At 49.8% G+C, this 17695-nt stretch overlaps 1 protein-coding gene across 4 annotated transcripts in view; it reads right to left on the reverse strand.

Moving 5' to 3' along the window:
* The window catches only part of CACNA2D2 (calcium voltage-gated channel auxiliary subunit alpha2delta 2), a 281800-nt gene that overhangs the window by 212165 nt on the left and 51940 nt on the right, over window positions 1–17695 (reverse strand). For all 4 annotated transcript variants that reach the window (XM_040358718.1, XM_040358717.1, XM_040358716.1 and 1 more), the window contains exon 2: window positions 11110–11191. In XM_040358718.1, coding sequence (XP_040214652.1) covers window positions 11110–11191 — 82 coding nt within the window. The remainder of the gene's footprint in view (window positions 1–11109; window positions 11192–17695) is intronic.

Raw genomic sequence — 17695 nt, forward strand, 5'->3', positions numbered from 1 at the left:
CTGAAGATTTCGCACAACCTGCCGCCCCGCGGCTCCCGCCTGCGCTTTTCATCCTCGCCTCTTTCCTCTCCAGCAGAGATATTTATCCCCGTTATCCTTCTCCACTCCGGATGCAGCAAATTCTTGTGCGGAAAAGTCGCCTCTCCGAAAGCGGCGCCGGATCCGCAGACAGGAGGACGGCGGGAAGCCGCCGGGCGAAGAACAAAAATCGCAGGAGGGGGCGCGTAGGAGGCGGAGAAGTTTTGGTGACCTGAAGGTGAGGCCCCCCCCCCCATTATAGACGATGGGGACACAATGATATTCCAGCTCTTATTGTTTTGCCCCTCCCCCCCACTGTTATTGATCTCCGCCGCACTCGTTTTGGCGGCTTTGAGGGTCTTTCGCTGAAGCGTGATTAGATCTGCGGCGATTAATCTCTCCGGAGGAAAAACACGGCGAGATTAAATAAGATTAATCACCCAGGTGGAGGAAAAGAAGGAATAAAGCGCGTCCATCGCGGCTCGCTACAAAGTGGGCGACTAATTGCGGGAGATCACGAAACGCCACAACGCCGCAGAAAAGAGCGACAGTTTTATTTATTTTATACTAGAAAGGAAGGTGGGCGGGATGGGGAGCCGCTCACCCCCAGCTCTCCAGCTTCACCCACCTTTATGGCGCGCCCCCCCCCCCCCCATGCGACGCGTTTTAGGGGCAGACCATTCATTTCAATGGGCAGGCCTATGTGCGTCAAACTTGCGACATATTTTTTAAATTGCGTCGCACCGAAATGCAGGTTCCATGCGTTTTCTGCAGGCACAAACGCACATTTACAAGATGCGTATGGGGTACCAGTAAGGATTAATAGCCCCGTGCGCATGTCTGCAACGCGTTTCTGTGCGCGGTGGGAAAACACGCAACTTTGCACGCATCCCAGCCCGGTGTGAACAAGTTCTTCGGTTTCATCTGAACGTTTAACTGATGCGACAGGGAAGATGGGACTTTAATAAAAAAACGGGACAAGGAGGAGGAGTGGGCGGTACTGGGAGCCAATCGGGTTGCGATGCATGCACGTGTGCTGACAGGAGGAGAGATCAGAGTGAGCAGAGTTCATGACCTTTCAGGGTGTTGCCTGTCCTTCAGCAGCCAGTGGGCGGGAACGTGACATCACTTTATTGCTTAATTTTATTTAAAAAAAAAGGGGGTGTCGCCTTTTGTGCCATACAGGCTTGCTCCACCCACTGAAGGCTCCCTGTAGAAAACTACAGGAGGGGGTGGAGACTAGATCAGTCTCCCTGCAAAAGAAATAGCAGAGCTGTGGGAGGGGACAAGCAGGCTCCACCCACTACAGAAAACTACAGGAGGGGGCGGAGACAAGACCGGTCACCCGGGACAAGGAGAGAGCAGAGCTGTGGGAAGAGACAAGAAGACCCCACCCACTACAGAAAACTACAGGAGGGGGCGGAGACAAGACCGGTCACCCGGCACAAGGAGAGAGAGAGCAGAGCTGTGGGAGGGGCCCAGCAGGCTCCACCCACTACAAGGTACCTATGGAAAACTAAAGGAGGGGGCGGACACAAGACCAGTCATCCTGCACAAGGAGGGAGAGCAGAGCTGTGGGAGGAGACAAGAAGGCCCCACCCACTACAGAAAACTACAGGAGGGGGCGGAGACAAGAACGGTCACCCGGCACAAGGAGAGAGAGAGCAGAGCTGTGGGAGGGGCCCAGCAGGCTCCACCCACTACAAGGTACCTATGGAAAACTAAAGGAGGGGGCGGACACAAGACCAGTCATCCTGCACAAGGAGGGAGAGCAGAGCTGTGGGAGGAGACAAGAAGGCCCCACCCACTACAGAAAACTACAGGAGGGGGCGGAGACAAGAACGGTCACCCGGCACAAGGAGAGAGAGAGCAGAGCTGTGGGAGGGGCCCAGCAGGCTCCACCCACTACAAGGTACCTATGGAAAACTAAAGGAGGGGGCGGACACAAGACCAGTCATCCTGCACAAGGAGGGAGAGCAGAGCTGTGGGAGGAGACAAGAAGGCCCCACCCACTACAGAAAACTACAGGAGGGGGCGGAGACAAGACCAGTCACCCTGCACAAGGAGGGAGAGCAGAGCTGTGGGAGGAGACAAGAAGGCCCCACCCACTACAGAAAACTACAGGAGGGGGCGGAGACAAGACCGGTCACCCTGCACAAGGAGGGAGAGCAGAGCTGTGGGAGGGGACAAGCAGACTCCACCCACTACAGGCTCCTTGCAGAAAATGAAAGGAGGGGGCGGAGACAAGACGGGTCACCCGCCACAAGGTGAGAGAGCAGAGATGTGGGAGGGGCCCAGCAGGCTCCACCCACTACAAGATACCTGCAGAAAACGAAAGGAGGGGGCGGAGACAAGACCGGTCACCTGGCACAAGGTGAGAGAGCAGAGATGTGGGAGGGGACAAGCAGGCTCCGCCTACTACAAAAAACTACAGGAGGGGCGGAGACAAGATCAGGCTAGACAAAGTTACAATGTTGCAGTCTGATCATGGGGGGGGGGGGGGAGGGGACTGAGGAAATGCTTGATGACATCATCTCAGCCTAGGCAAAGTCACTGATTGGAGTCCACGGACGGCGTTTTAATTCCAAAAAAGGTTCGCCTTAGCGTGTGCAGATTTGGCGCTCTCCCGCCACAGAGCAATGAGGAGGATTTTCGTGATTTTGGCGTCTCCACTATCCGGCGACTTCGGTGACAATAATGAGATTCCGGCACTCGGCAACCGACAAATAAAATCCTCAGAAAGAAGCAATCTTTGGAAATTTGCGCGGTTTTGTCCCCCGGCTTGTCACCGGCCACTCGAAGGCGCGGCGTCACCAGCCCATCGGAGCGCGGCGCTCGCCCCCCCGGACATCGTCCTCGCAACCAGTGATTTAGTGCTAATCAAAAAGATTATAGCAACAAGCGCATCCCAAGATCCCCCCCCCCCCCCCCCCCCCATCAGCCAGAAGAGTTTCCTCCGGGGTCCACAAACTCCAATCAAGATCCGTCGCCGTCCCCAGGAACATGGCAGCCTGTCGCAGGGCGCCATTCGCCAAGTGAGGACCGCCACCAGCACTGAACGCACATTAATCACCACCCGGGGGGGACGGGTCCCCGGCTGATTCATTTGTCAGCACAGAACTTATCCCGGGCACATTAGCATCTCATTTGCATGTCATTAGCGTAGGGGAGCGCTGAGAGGAGCGCACAGGGGGGTGCGGGGGTTCGCGGGGCGCCGCGCGTCCTGAAGGAGAAGCTTTGTTGGGTGAGGAAGAGGAGGCGACGGCATCATAAACCCATCAAAACCTGATGATGGGGGACTACAAGTGACAGCATGCCATGCCTGTCCTCAGAGCTGCATCGAGACTTGTGACTCCCCCGCAGTGCCCCAAACTTTCTCACTCAACGGCTCCAACCCCACGGGCAACCGCCACTGACGGATACACCCCCCACAGACACATCAGTCTCTGTACAGAGGAGCTTACACTCTAATGTCCCCTCCCCCCCACAGTCACATCAGTCTCTGTACAGAGGAGCTTACACTCTAATGTCCCCCTCCCCCCCACATCACATCAGTCTCTGTACAGAGGAGCTTACACTCTAATGTCCCCTCCCCCCCCCCCACAGACACATCAGTCTCTGTACAGAGGAGCTTACACTCTAATGCCCCCTCCCCCCACAGTCACATCAGTCTCTGTACAGAGGAGCTTACACTCTAATATCCCCTCCCCCCACAGTCACATCAGTCTCTGTACAGAGGAGCTTACACTCTAATGCCCCCCCCCCCCACAGTCACATCAGTCTCTGTACAGAGGAGCTTACACTCTAATGTCCCCTCCCCCCCACAGTCACATCAGTCTCTGTACAGAGGAGCTTACACTCTAATGTCCCCTCCCCCCCACAGTCACATCAGTCTCTGTACAGAGGAGCTTACACTCTAATGTCTCCTCCCCCCACAGTCACATCAGTCTCTGTACAGAGGAGCTTACACTCTAATGTCCCCTCCCCCCCACATCACATCAGTCTCTGTACAGAGGAGCTTACACTCTAATGTCCCCTCCCCCCCCACATCACATCAGTCTCTGTACAGAGGAGCTTACACTCTAATGTCCCCTCCCCCCACAGTCACATCAGTCTCTGTACAGAGGAGCTTACACTCTAATGTCCCCTCCCCCCCACATCACATCAGTCTCTGTACAGAGGAGCTTACACTCCAATGTCCCCTCCCCCCACAGTCACATCAGTCTCTGTACAGAGGAGCTTACACTCTAATGTCCCCTCCCCCCACAGTCACATCAGTCTCTGTACAGAGGAGCTTACACTCTAATGTCCCCTCCCCCCCAGTCACATCAGTCTCTGTACAGAGGAGCTTACACTCTAATGTCCCCTCCCCCCCACAGTCACATCAGTCTCTGTACAGAGGAGCTTACACTCTAATGTCCCCCCCCCCACATCACATCAGTCTCTGTACAGAGGAGCTTACACTCTAATGTCTCCTCCCCCCCAGTCACATCAGTCTCTGTACAGAGGAGCTTACACTCTAATGTCCCCTCCCCCCCACAGTCACATCAGTCTCTGTACAGAGGAGCTTACACTCTAATGCCCCCTCCCCCCCACAGTCACATCAGTCTCTGTACAGAGGAGCTTACACTCTAATGTCCCCTCCCCCACAGTCACATCAGTCTCTGTACAGAGGAGCTTACACTCTAATCCCCCCCCCTCCCCCTCCAGTCACACACTATTATTATACATTTATATGGCTCTGACATATACCGCAGCGCTGTACAGAAACATTGTAACATTCCCATCAGTCTTTGTATCAGAGGAGCTCTGAAGGTGATACAATGTTGCAGAATGTTGCTCTCGTTGGATGATGCCCCGCCCCCTCCAGCCCTCTATAGAATTCACACAGACGTCCTCTCTGACCCCCCCCCCCAGCTGTCTCCGCCCGTCACCCCCCCATATACATTACCGCCGACACAGCAAAGATTATCTATAACCCGGAGACGTCCGGGAGCCTCAGGGGTCCTAAAGTGGACCTGTCACTGAAGTCACACAGATCGGTCCGGCACAAGGGATGGAGGCGGAGCCTCCACAGCAAGCAATATGCAAATATCGACTTTGCTCTGAGCCGCAGCTCGGACACGCCCACCTTCCCACAGTGCATTGCACACATCTGGTGAGGACGCCACATCGAATCGACTGAAATATTCTCACATCTCTGCTATATGAACTGTGTGTCAAAGTCTGCCAGGGTGTCACCAGAACAGGAAGTGAGGGAGAATCTAGCCAATGGGGGTCATGGACGCAGGAACAACGATGATACTTCCACGTGCACTGCCGAAAAATGCCTTCGTTTTCGTTTAATTCAGGGGGGGGGGGGTGTTTCATTGTTTTTCGAGTCATTCATTATGTTCGTAAATTCTGAAATTTGAGAATTCGAAAATCTGTAAATTCGAAAATCCAAATATAATAAAGAAAATCCGAAAATTACAAAATCCAAATACAAGAAAGAAAATCCGAGATATTCGAAAGAACAAAACTCAGAAAATCCGAAATATGTAACTAAACTACTAATAGTTTATTATTAGTTCATTAAACTAATAAATTATAGATATTGGAATTTCCGAATATTTCCAAAAATAAGAACGGAAAATTCGTAATTCCATAAATTCAAAATCCAGAAATTCGAAAATCCAAAAATTTAAAAAAACTCGAAAATAATAAATAACTATTAAATTATAGGTATTGGAATTCCCTTTCAAATTTGGCTGTTAGTGAACGTAATGAATACGAATGTATCCAAAGTTACGAATTATCCGAAAAATAAATGCCGCATCTAAACCAATGGAATTTTAACGTAAATTCTGAAATTTGAGAATTCGAAAATCTGGAAATTCGAAAATCCAAATATAATAAAGAAAATCCAAAAATTACAAAATCCGAACATAAGTGCCCAGCGCCCAGAGGTGATTCAGTTCGCATGTGTTGCGCTATATAAGTTTCTCACTCACTCACTCACTCAGGAAAGAAAATCCGAAAATTCGAAAGAACAAAACTCAGAAAATCCGAAATATGTAACTAAACTACTAATACTTTAACAAACTAATAATAACTATTAAATTTATAGGTATTGGAATTTACGAATATTCCTAGATTCGAAAATCCAAAAATAAGAACGGAAAATTCGTAAATTCCGTCAATTCAAAATCCAGAAATTCGAAAATCCAAAAATTTGAAAACTCGAAAATACTAACTTAACTAACTATTAAATTATATATATTGGAATTTCCTTCCAAATTTGGCTGCTAGAGAACGTAACGAATACAAATTTATCCGAAGTTACGAATTATCCAAAAAATAAAGAATGCCGCATTTAAACCAATTGAATGTAACAAATTAATAAATAACAATTATAATAATAATAATAATAATAAAAACTTTATTAATAATTCATTCTGTTCCATTCGTTTAGATGCGGCATTCGTTATTTCGGATAATTCGTAACTTCGGATAAATTCGTATTCGTTATGTTGACTAACAGCCAAATTTGAAAGGAAATTCCAATACCTATAATTTAATAGTTAAAATTTTGAAAAAAGTTATTATTTTCAAGTTTTCAAATTTTCTTTCTTATATTTGGATTTTGTAATTTTTGGATTTTCTTTATTATATTTTGGATTTTTGAATTTCCAGATTTTCGAATTCACAAATTTCTGAATTTACATTACAATTCCATTGGTTTAGATGCGGCATTCTTTATTTTATGGATAATTCGTAACTTCGGATAAATTCATATTTGTTACGTTCTCTAGCAGCCAAATTTGAAAGGAAGTTCCAATACCTATAATTTAATAGTCAAGTTATTATTTTCGAGTTTTCAAATTTTTGGATTTTCGAATTTCTGGATTTTGAATTGACGTAATTACGAATTTTCCGTTGTTATTTTTGGATTTTCAAATTTAGGAATATTCGTAAATTCCAATACCTATAATTGAATAGTTATTATTAGTTTTTTTTAAAGTATTAGTAGTTTAGTTACATATTTCGGATTTTCTGAGTTTTGTTCTTTCGAATTTTCTTTCTTATGTTCGGATTTTGTAATTTTCTTTATTATATTTGGATTTTCGAATTTCCAGATTTTCGAATTCTCAAAATTTCAGAATTTACGTTACAATTGCATTGGTTTAGATGCGGCATTATTTATTTTTCGGATAATTCGTAACTTCGGATAAATTCATATTTGTTACGTATTTTCCATTCTGATTTTTGGATTTTCGAAATTTAGGAAAATTCTTAAATTCCAATACCTATAATTTAACAGTTATTATCAGTTTGTTAAACTATTCGTAGTTTGGTTACATATTTCGGATTTTCAGAGTTTTGTTCTTTCGAATTTTTGGATTTTCTTTCTTATATTCGGATTTTCTAATTTTTCGAATTAAGGAATATTCTGAAAAATTTGGTGAACGGGTTTTTGTTCGGATATTTCTGAATTAACCAATTTTTCGCAATTTGTTAAAAAAAATAATTACGAAACGCATTGCGCACATCTAGTCGGGAACCCAAAAGATATAAAGTATGCGACTTGACGTGAATTGAGGGCCTAAAGAAGAACTGATTTTACAATCTCCTAGGATCCAATTCATCCAATCAGGACGGCCCGTGTGCGCCATTCTTCCTGGCGCATCCAAAGCAGATCCGGCGACGCAGCCGCGACATTTATGAGGGTGTCGGGTTCTCTTCATCTACAAAAAAACAAATCGTTGGTTTGCCGTTTTTTTTGCGATTCTGTCAGTTTCGTGGCTCCGTAACGCCGAGGGACTGCGGCACTGATTTGGCGGGTGGAATAATATTTAGCGGAACGCGCGGCGATCGGAGGGAGAAGATCTCATCATCGCCGGGAACGACGTCCCTAATGGAGATAACAAACAATGTATGGATGGCGGTGTCTCCGGAGAGGCCACTGCGGGCGCCGCGCCGCTCATCCATTATTCATGGGAGGCGGCCTCATTATGCAAATTTGTTAAAAGACACAACATATGTTACTGGTGGCGGTGCGGGGGAGGGGGGGACGGGGGCTCCCGGGTCATATGGAGCACGCGGGACTGCGGCTGTCTGCCAGGAGGGACGGGGAGAAATAAAAGCGGGATTACGGGGGAAGGGAACGGAGGACGGGATGTATAGCGGATTAGAGGCCAATGGAAAAAAATCGCAAGATCAACCTACGCATTTCTGACTTTGCCACTTTTAAGTCAGAAGGAGTCTCACTCCCCTTGCAGCATTCTTTTCAGAGAAAGTAATGGTATGCACTGGGCCCCCTCTATGATGTCATCCTACCATACAGAAACTACTGCAGGAGATCTCACCATTGTGGGAGGGGCAGAGACAGAAACTACTGCAGGAAATCTCACCATTGTGGGAGGGGCAGAGACACAAACTACTGCAGGAAACCTCCCCATTGTGGGAGGGGCAGAGACACAAACTACTGCAGGAAATCTCCCCATTGTGGGAGGGGCAGAGACACAAACTACTGGAGGAAATCTCACCATTGTGGGAGGGGCAGAGACACAAACTACTGCAGGGAAATCTCCCCATTGTGGGAGGGGCAGAGACACAAACTACTGCGGAAAATCTCACCATTGTGGGAGGGGCAGAGACACAAACTACTGCAGGAAATATCACCATTGTGGGAGGGGCAGAGACACAAACTACTGCAGGAAATCTCCCCATTGTGGGAGGGGCAGAGACACAAACTACTGCAGGAAATCTCATCATTGTGGGAGGGACAGAGACACAAACTACTGCAGGAAATCTCCCCATTGTGGGAGGGGCAGAGACACAAACTACTGCAGGAAATCTCATCATTGTGGGAGGGACAGAGACACAAACTACTGCAGGAAATCTCCTCATTGTGGGAGGGGCAGAGACACAAACTACTGCAGGGAAATCTCACCATTGTGGGAGGGGCAGAGACACAATACTGCAGGGAAATCTCCCCATTGTGGGAGGGGCAGAGACACAAACTACTGCAGGAAATCTCCCCATTATGGGAGGGGCAGAGACACAAACTACTGCAGGAAATCTCCCCATTGTGGGAGGGGCAGAGACACAAACTACTGCAGGGAAATCTCTCCATTGTGGGAGGGGCAGAGACACAAACTACTGCAGGAAATCTCCCCATTGTGGGAGGGGCAGAGACACAAACTACTGCGAGGAAATCTCACTACTTCTAATATCGCCGTGATCGAGTCACCGACGATCCTGCAGGTGATTGAGCTCCACACTTGGACTGTCTTGACATGGCAGTATATTATGCTATTAAAACGTAATTAACCAATAAAAAAGCGGCGTTGCGTTCTGCCATGGCGGCGTGCAATGAGGAGACGCCGCTTCATATAATGTATATCATTCGGGTGACACATAAACATTAGCAGTCACTTTGTCGCGCTCTCCCAGCTGGAGATGATAATGAGAGACAATCAGATGATCGGCGGCAGGAAAACGTCTTGTGAAGCTGCAACATTGTAACAGGTACAGAGATCCGGCTTCATAGAAAGAGCCCGGGGGGCCGGGGGGTCTGGGGGCCCGGGGGGTCTGGGGGCCGGGAGCCCGGGGGGGTCTGGGGGACGGGAGCCCGGGGGGGGGGGGGTCTGGGGGCCGGGAGCCCTTGGGGTCTGGGGGCCGGGGGGTCTGGGGGCCAGGAGCCCGGGGGGGGGGGGGGGGGGTCTGGGGGGGCCGGGAGCCCGGGGGGGGGTCTGGGGGCCCGGGGCCAGCACAGGGGGCGTATAAAGATCAAAATGTCATATATTCCATATCTTATCAGTCCTCACATGTGGTGGCTGCATTCGTTTTCTTTGTTTTTAGTACAGAAATCCAATGTCCTGAAATGTCAAACAATCTTATCGGCCCTTCCCACAGCTTCCTTCTGTGAACTACAGAATAATATATGAGACGAGGACAAGGGGGAGGGGCTTGTAGTCAAAATCAGGAGAGCGGCTTAGGGTGACAACGCCGCTCCTCCATAGATACAGTGAGCGGGTGTTGTCACCCTAGAACAGGAAGTGTTCTTACTGGCAGGATCAGCGGGTGAAAATGACCAGAGAGAGGGTGGCGTCTGACCAGAGAGAGGGTGGCGTCTGACCAGAGAGAGGGTGGCGTCTGACCAGAGAGAGGGTGGCATCTGATCAGAGAGGGGGCGTGTCTGATTAAACAGGGGGCGTGCTTGACTAGAGAGGGAACTTTCCAATGAGAGGGGGCGTGTCTGACCAGAGTGGGGAATGTCTGATTAGAAAAAGGGACATATTTGAAAAGAGAGAGGAGTGTCTGATCAGGGAGGAGGTGTGTCTGAGCACAGAGGGGAGTGCCTGATCATAAAGAGGCGTGTCTGCATAGAGAGGGGGCATGGTTGCCTAGAGAGAGGGCCTTTCTGATTAGAGAGGGGGCGTGTCTAACCAATGAGGGGGGCATGTTTAACCATAGTGGGTAATGTCTGATCAGAAAAAGGGGCGTGTTTTACAAGAGAGAGGATCGTCTAATCAGGGAGGGGTGTGAGTCTGAGCATAGAGGGCGGTGCCTGATCAGAAAGGGGCGTGTCTGACCAAATGAGGGGGCATGTTTTGATCATAGTGGGTAATGGATGATCAGAAAAAGGGGCGTGTTTCACAAGAGAGAGGAGCGTGTCATCAGGGAGGGGGGGTGTCCAAGCATAGAGGGCAGTGCCTGATCAGAAAGGGGCGTGTCTGACCAGAGAGGGGGCATGGTTGCGTAGAGAGTGGGCTTTCTGAGTAGAGAGGGGGCATGTTTAACCAAAGAGGGCATTGTCTGACCAGAGAGGGGAGTGTCTGTCCAGAGAGGGGAGTGTCTGACCAGAGAGGGGAGTGTCTGACTAGAAAGGGGGCGTGTCTGACTAGTTCTGTTACCAAGTTCACTGGGTCTAACTTTGGTGCCTACTGGTCAGCGCAACACAACTGCCCTGAGACTAACACATTGTAGTTTATTTCTGTGACTTCCGTTGGTTTTTATGACAATTCAACCAGTAACAACCCCTTCCCCCCCATGCCCCGCCCCTGAGAAGGTCCACCATGGCCCAGACGGGTCGTATGTACTCACCCCTTGCAGCTGTTGAGCCCCGGCGAAGTTCCGCATGACCTGATGAAACTCACGCTCCAGCCGCGTGGCCCAGTACTGCATCCTGTAAAAGAAGAAAAGACATGAGGTCAGAGGGGGTCCAAACACTGAGGGGGGGGGGGTAAATATCAGACATGGTAGAGGGATGGTAAGGGTGGGACCCTGCAGGGGCAAACAACAAGACATGAGGTCAGAGGGGTCCAAACACCTAAGGGGGCAAATATATGACATAGTGGAGGGAAGGTACAGGTGGGAATCTGCAGGGGCAAACAAGAGATCAGGGAGATCCTCACACCAAAGTAGGGCAAATGTCTGACATGGCACAGGGACAGTATGGGTGAAATCTTGGCAGAGGAAAACAACAAAACATGGGGTCTACACATCATGGGAGGGGCAAATATCTGGCATGTGGAGGGACGGTACAGGTGGGATTCCATGGAGGCCAATGAGACATGAGACCAGAGGAGGTCCGCTAACCAAAAGAGGCAAATATCTGACATGGTGGAAGGATGGTACATGTGGGGCCTTGGCAGGGGCACACAAGACATGAGGTCAGAGGGGTCCACACACTGAAGGGGGCAAATATCTGACATGGCGGAAGGATGGTACATGTGGGGCCTTGGCAGGGGTAAACAACAAGACATGAGGTCAGAGGGGTCCACACACTGAAGGGGGCAAATATCTGACATGGTGGAAGGTCGGTACAGGTGGGATCTTGGCAGGGGTAAACAACGAGACACAAGATCAGAGGGGGTCTACTAACCAAAGGGGGCAAATATATGACATGGCAAAGAGGCGGTACATGTGGGACCTTGGCAGGGGCACACAAGAAGACATGAGGTCAGAGGGGTCCACACATTGAAGGGGGCAAATTTATATGACATTACAGGAAATGGTACAGATGGGATCCTGCAGGGTCACACGGCAAGAAATGTCAGAGGGGTCCTCACACCGAAGGGGGGAAAATACCTGACATGGCGGAGGGGCAGTACAGGTGGGATCCCACAGGGGCAAACAAGACACAAAGTCAGAGGAGGTCAACTGATGACCAAAGGGGGCAAATATCTGACTTGGTGGAGGGGTGGTACGGGTGGGATCCCACAGGGGCAAGCAAGGTCAGAGGAGGTCCACTAACCAAATGGGGCAAATATCTGACATGGCGGAGGGGTGGTACGGGTGGCATCCCACAGGGGCAAGCAAGGTCAGAGGAGGTCACCTGATGACCAAAGGGGGCAAATATCTGAAATGGCGGAGGGGCGGTATGGTGGGATTTGGCAGGGACACACAACAAGATATAATGCCATAGGAGGTCCACTTACCAAAGGGGGCAAATATCTGACATGGCGGAGGGGTGGTACGGGTGGGATCCCACAGGGGCAAACAAGAAATAAGGTCAGAGGAGGTCACCTGATTACCAAAGGGGGCAAATATCTGACATGGCGGAGGGGCGGCATGGTGGGATTCAGCAGGGACACAACAAGATATAATGCCATAGGAGGTCCACTAACCAAAGGGGGGTAAATATCTGACATGGCGGAGGGGCGGTATGGGTGGGATCCCACAGGGGCAAACAAGACATGAGGTCAGAGAAGGTCAACTGATGACCAAAGGGGGCAAATATCTGACATGGCGGAGGGGTGGTACGGTGGGATCCGGCAGGGGCACACAACAAGACAGCAGACATAAAACCGCACACACAATGGGGCGACATGATAAATGGCGAGGGAAGGCGGCGCGGCCACCACACAGAGCGGATAACACGCCAATAATGAAGTCCCATTAACGGAGGCCGCTGTAGCTTCATTAAACGCCAAGCACAGAGCTGTCCCCTCCGCACCTCCTTTATCAATGTAAACGAGGACATCCGGCGAAATCAATACGCTTTTATCAGAGTGGAACACCGGTGTCTGCGCCGCGGGGCAGCGTCCGTCCCGTGTCACCATCACTCAACAAGCCAGACATGGCAACCGCACGGTACGATTAACCCAGAATACACCAATCACGAATCAGAGCCGGGGCGCATGGGACCCAACTGCGTTCCACTCCGCCGCAAACTCAGACCGCGCTACTGTCTCTTTAAATCCCCAAATATAGATTCTATCAGTAATCATCCGATCCTCCGAAGATATACACCCAGGCATACGATGCGTCTGTGCCGCCATGATTTAAAGTGGAAGTAAATTCAAGTTCCCTTTAGTCATGCAATTTATTGTGGAGGGATACTTAAGAGTTTTGGATTGGCTGATTGCAGGAAAATTAAAGTGGACCTGTCAGTAACTTTACCAGTCGGCATGAATAAATCCCGGACATGTCCCAATGTACAGGAACAGGATCATTCCTCAGACAAACTCCACCTTTTATCAATAAAAAGCCATCCTTGAGATCCAGTCAGAGACTTTGCCTAGGCTGAGGCATGAGCACCACTCAATGACTTGGCTGGGGTGAGGTCACCAGTCAATGACTTTGCCTAGGCCATGGTGATGGCACCACTCAATGACTTTGCCTAGGCCGAGGTGTCATCACCACTAATGACTTTGCCTAGGCCGAGGTGACAGCACCACTCAATGACTTGGCCTAGGCTGAGGTGAGGTCACCACTCAAGGACTTTACCTAGGCTGAGGTGACGTCACCACTCAAGGACTTTGCCTAAGATGAGGTGATGTCACCACTCAATGACTGTGCCTAGGCCGAGGTGACGGCACCACTCAATGACTTGGCCAAGGTTGAGGTCACCACTCAATGACTTTGCCTAGGATGAGGTGATGGCACCACTCAAGGACCTTGCCTAGGCGACGTCACCACTTAATGACTACCTAGGCCGAGGTGATGTCACCACTTTGCTTAGGCTGAGGTGACAACACCACTCAATGGCTTTGCCTAGGCCGAGGTGACGGCACCACTCAATGACTTTGCCTAGGCGATGCCACCACTCAATGACTTTTCCTAGGCTGTGACGTCCCCAGTCAATGACTTTGCCTAGGCTGAGGTGAAGTCCCCACTCAATGGCTTTACCTAGGCTGAGGTGAGGTCACCAGTCAATGACTTTGCCTTGGATGAGGTGATGTCACCACTCAATGACTGTGCCTAGGTCGAGGTGACGGCACCACTCAATGACTTGGCCAAGGTTGAGGTCACCACTCAATGACTTTGCCTAGGATGAGGTGATGGCACCACTCAAGGACCTTGCCTAGGCGACGTCGCCACTTAATGACTACCTAGGCCGAGGTGACGGCACCACTCAATGACTTTGCCTAGGCAAAGGTGAGGTCACTCACCACTCAATGACTTTGCCTGGGCTGTGGTGACGTCCCCACTCAATGACTTTGCCTAGGCCGAGGTGATGGCACCACTCAATGACTTGGCCAAGGTTGAGGTCACCACTCAATGACTTTGCCTAGGATGAGGTGATGGCACCACTCAAGGACCTTGCCTAGGCGACGTCACCATTTAATGACTACCTAGGCCGAGGTGATGTCACCACTCAATGACTTTGCCTAGGCCGAGGTGACGGCACAAGTCAATGACTTTGCCTAGGCCGAGGTGACGGAACCAGTCAATGACTTTGCCTAGGCCGAGGTGACGGCACCACTCAATGACTTTGCAAGGTTGAGGTCACCACTTAATGACTTTGCCTAGGCAAAGGTGAGGTCACTCACCACTCAATGACTTTGCCTAGGCCGAGGTGACGGCACCAGTCAATGACTTTGCCTAGGCCGAGGTGACGGCACCACTCAATGACTTTGCCTAGGCAAAGGTGAGGTCACTCACCACTCAATGACTTTGCCTAGGCCGAGGTGACGGCACCACTCAATGACTTTGCCTAGACTACTGTTAATCAATATGTTTCAGGCAATGGGGGCAAAAGGGATGGAGGGAGGGAGATAGGAAAACTTGCAGAGGTGTGTGGGAGGCTCAACAGTGTGGTGATCCAAGGTTGGAGGTGGGGAGGTGACCCAACAATGGAGCCTTCCTTCTAACAACACATAGGGAAGAGTCACAAGACTGGCTGAACAGAATCAGCACTATTTTGTCAGGTAATGGTTCTGTTTGTATCGGTGCCATTTATTAGAACCAGTCTGGAAACATGAGATGGGTGAAGGAAGGGGTGGGATGGGCGCCTCGTATTAACCTCGGCCCCATCGGGCGGCGGCGGTGCGGCCCGGAAGGAGTTAATGACTGCGATGACACGGGGCATCTTTCTCTAGTTAGAATAATGGCTTCCTTCACAGGCCGACAGACTCCAAATTACCTGTGAAATATATTTCCCCAGGCACGCAATCGTCACTCCTATAAATTACCCGGTTTAATGGCCGGTGGAATTCTCTTTCCGCTATCGGATCCGCTAGATTTCAGACCAGGTCTCTGCGCTCCGGTGGCAGGTAGGAGCCCCCAGCATTGCGCGGCACACCACGCCGAACCTTCTCTATAGAAGGACTTCAACGCAGAAATATTCCGCGAGCTGAAACACCCGCCGGGGGCCTTATTCACACCGCGCGTGCGGGTCACAAATCTGGCTGAATATCTCCTGTATCATGTCTCCAGTCTCTGACCATCTCCTGTATGTCTGCAGTCTCTGACCGTCTCCTGTATCATGTCTGCAGTCTCTGACCATCTCCTGTATCATGTCTGCAGTCTCTGACCATCTCCTGTATGTCTGCAGTCTCTGACCGTCTCCTGTATCATGTCTGCAGTCTCTGACCATCTCCTGTACTATGTCTGCAGTCTCTGACCATCTCCTGTATTATGTCTGCAGTCTCTGATCATCTCCTGTATTATGTCTGCAGTCTCTGACCATCTCCTGTATTATATCTGCAGTCTCTGACCATCTCCTGTAGTATGTCTGCAGTCTCTGACCATCTCCTGTATTATGTCTGCAGTCTCTGACCATCTCCTGTATTATGTCTGCAGTCTCTGACCATCTCCTGTAGTATGTCTGCAGTCTCTGACCATCTCCTGTATTATGTCTGCAGTCTCTGATCATCTCCTGTACTATGTCTGCAGTCTCTGACCATCTCCTGTATTATATCTGCAGTCTCTGATCATCTCCTGTATTATGTCTGCAGTCTCTGACCATCTCCTGTATTATATCTGCAGTCTCTGACCATCTCCTGTAGTATGTCTGCAGTCTCTGACCATCTCCTGTATTATGTCTGCAGTCTCTGACCATCTCCTGTAGTATGTCTGCAGTCTCTGACCATCTCCTGTATTATGTCTGCAGTCTCTGACCATCTCCTGTAGGATGTCTGCAGTCTCTGACAATCTCCACTATTATGTTTGCAGTCTCTGACCATCTTACGCCTTCTCATCCAGAGTCTCCACCCCCAAAGTTTAAAGCCCAATAAATCCACAACTGCTCCCAGAGATCTAAGGCTGTCAGTCTAATACAGTCTGATTACAGGAGGAGACAGAGCAGGGATAACCTTATTGGTGAGCCACTGCTCCTCCACTATCCAATCACAGGCTCGGATGGGCCGTGACCAAGCTGCATTGTTGCAGAGGAGGCAAGTGAGGTCAGGGCCTGACTGTGCTGTCTGGCAGAAGTGAACAGCCAACTCATTTTATTGTCAGGTAAAGCAGTATGTGTGCATTATATGGGTATGAAGCAGCTTGTCTATACTTATAACAGTGTAGTTGAGCATCATGGGAAATGTAGTTCCAACACATCTGGGGTGCCAAGGTTCTCCATCACTGGCCTAGGCTGAGATGAAGTCACCAATGACATTGCCTAGGCTGAGCTGAGGTCACTTGTGATTTTTCCTAGGCTGAGATGAGGTCACCAACGACGTTGCCTAGGCTGAGGTGAGGTCACCTGTGATTTTTCCTAGGCTGAGGTTAGTTTACAAGTCAACGACGTTGCCTAGGCCTGAGGTGAAGTCACCAGTTATTTTGTCTAGGCCACGGTTGGGCTTTGCCTAGGCTGGGGTGAGATCACGAGTCAGTGACTTTGAGTAGGCTGAGCTGAGGTTGCCACTCAGTGACGTTGCCTAGGCTGATCTGAGGTTGCCACTCAGTGACGTTGCCTAGGCTGAGGTGAAGTCACCAGTTATTTTGTCCAGGCCACGGTTGGGCTTTGCCTAGGCCTAGGCTGGGGTGAGTGACTTTGAGTAGGCTGAGCTGAGGTTGCCACTCAGTGACGTTGCCTAGGCTGAGGTGAGGTCACCATTGTGCCTAGGCAAAGTAACCTAGCAACTCTGCCTAGGCACACTCCTTTTGTTTAAAATTTAACACGCATACTTTGTTACCATGTGTCCTGGCGTGTGATTACAAGAATGGATGGCGCCGCCACGCACCTGCATAAGGACTGCACTTTTTTTGGTGCATTCTGCCTTTTTTTTTGCGCCTATATCAGCGTCGCACAAATATAAACCCAACTTAAATCTTTCCAATTCTTTTACATTAGTCAGAGTTTAGGCCGGCGGTCCCAACAGACGATCGATGACAGAGGGAGAAACCCCCACAATACAATGATGTGCAAAAAAAAAAGTAGCAAATTGCAACAAAGTATCTTTTATGTCGCAGAGATCTTCCCTTCTAAGGAACTCGGTCTGAACGCTTTTCATTTCTGTGC

The sequence above is a fragment of the Rana temporaria genome, chromosome 7 (genome assembly GCF_905171775.1).
Source record: "Rana temporaria chromosome 7, aRanTem1.1, whole genome shotgun sequence".
Classification (NCBI taxonomy): domain Eukaryota; kingdom Metazoa; phylum Chordata; class Amphibia; order Anura; family Ranidae; genus Rana; species Rana temporaria.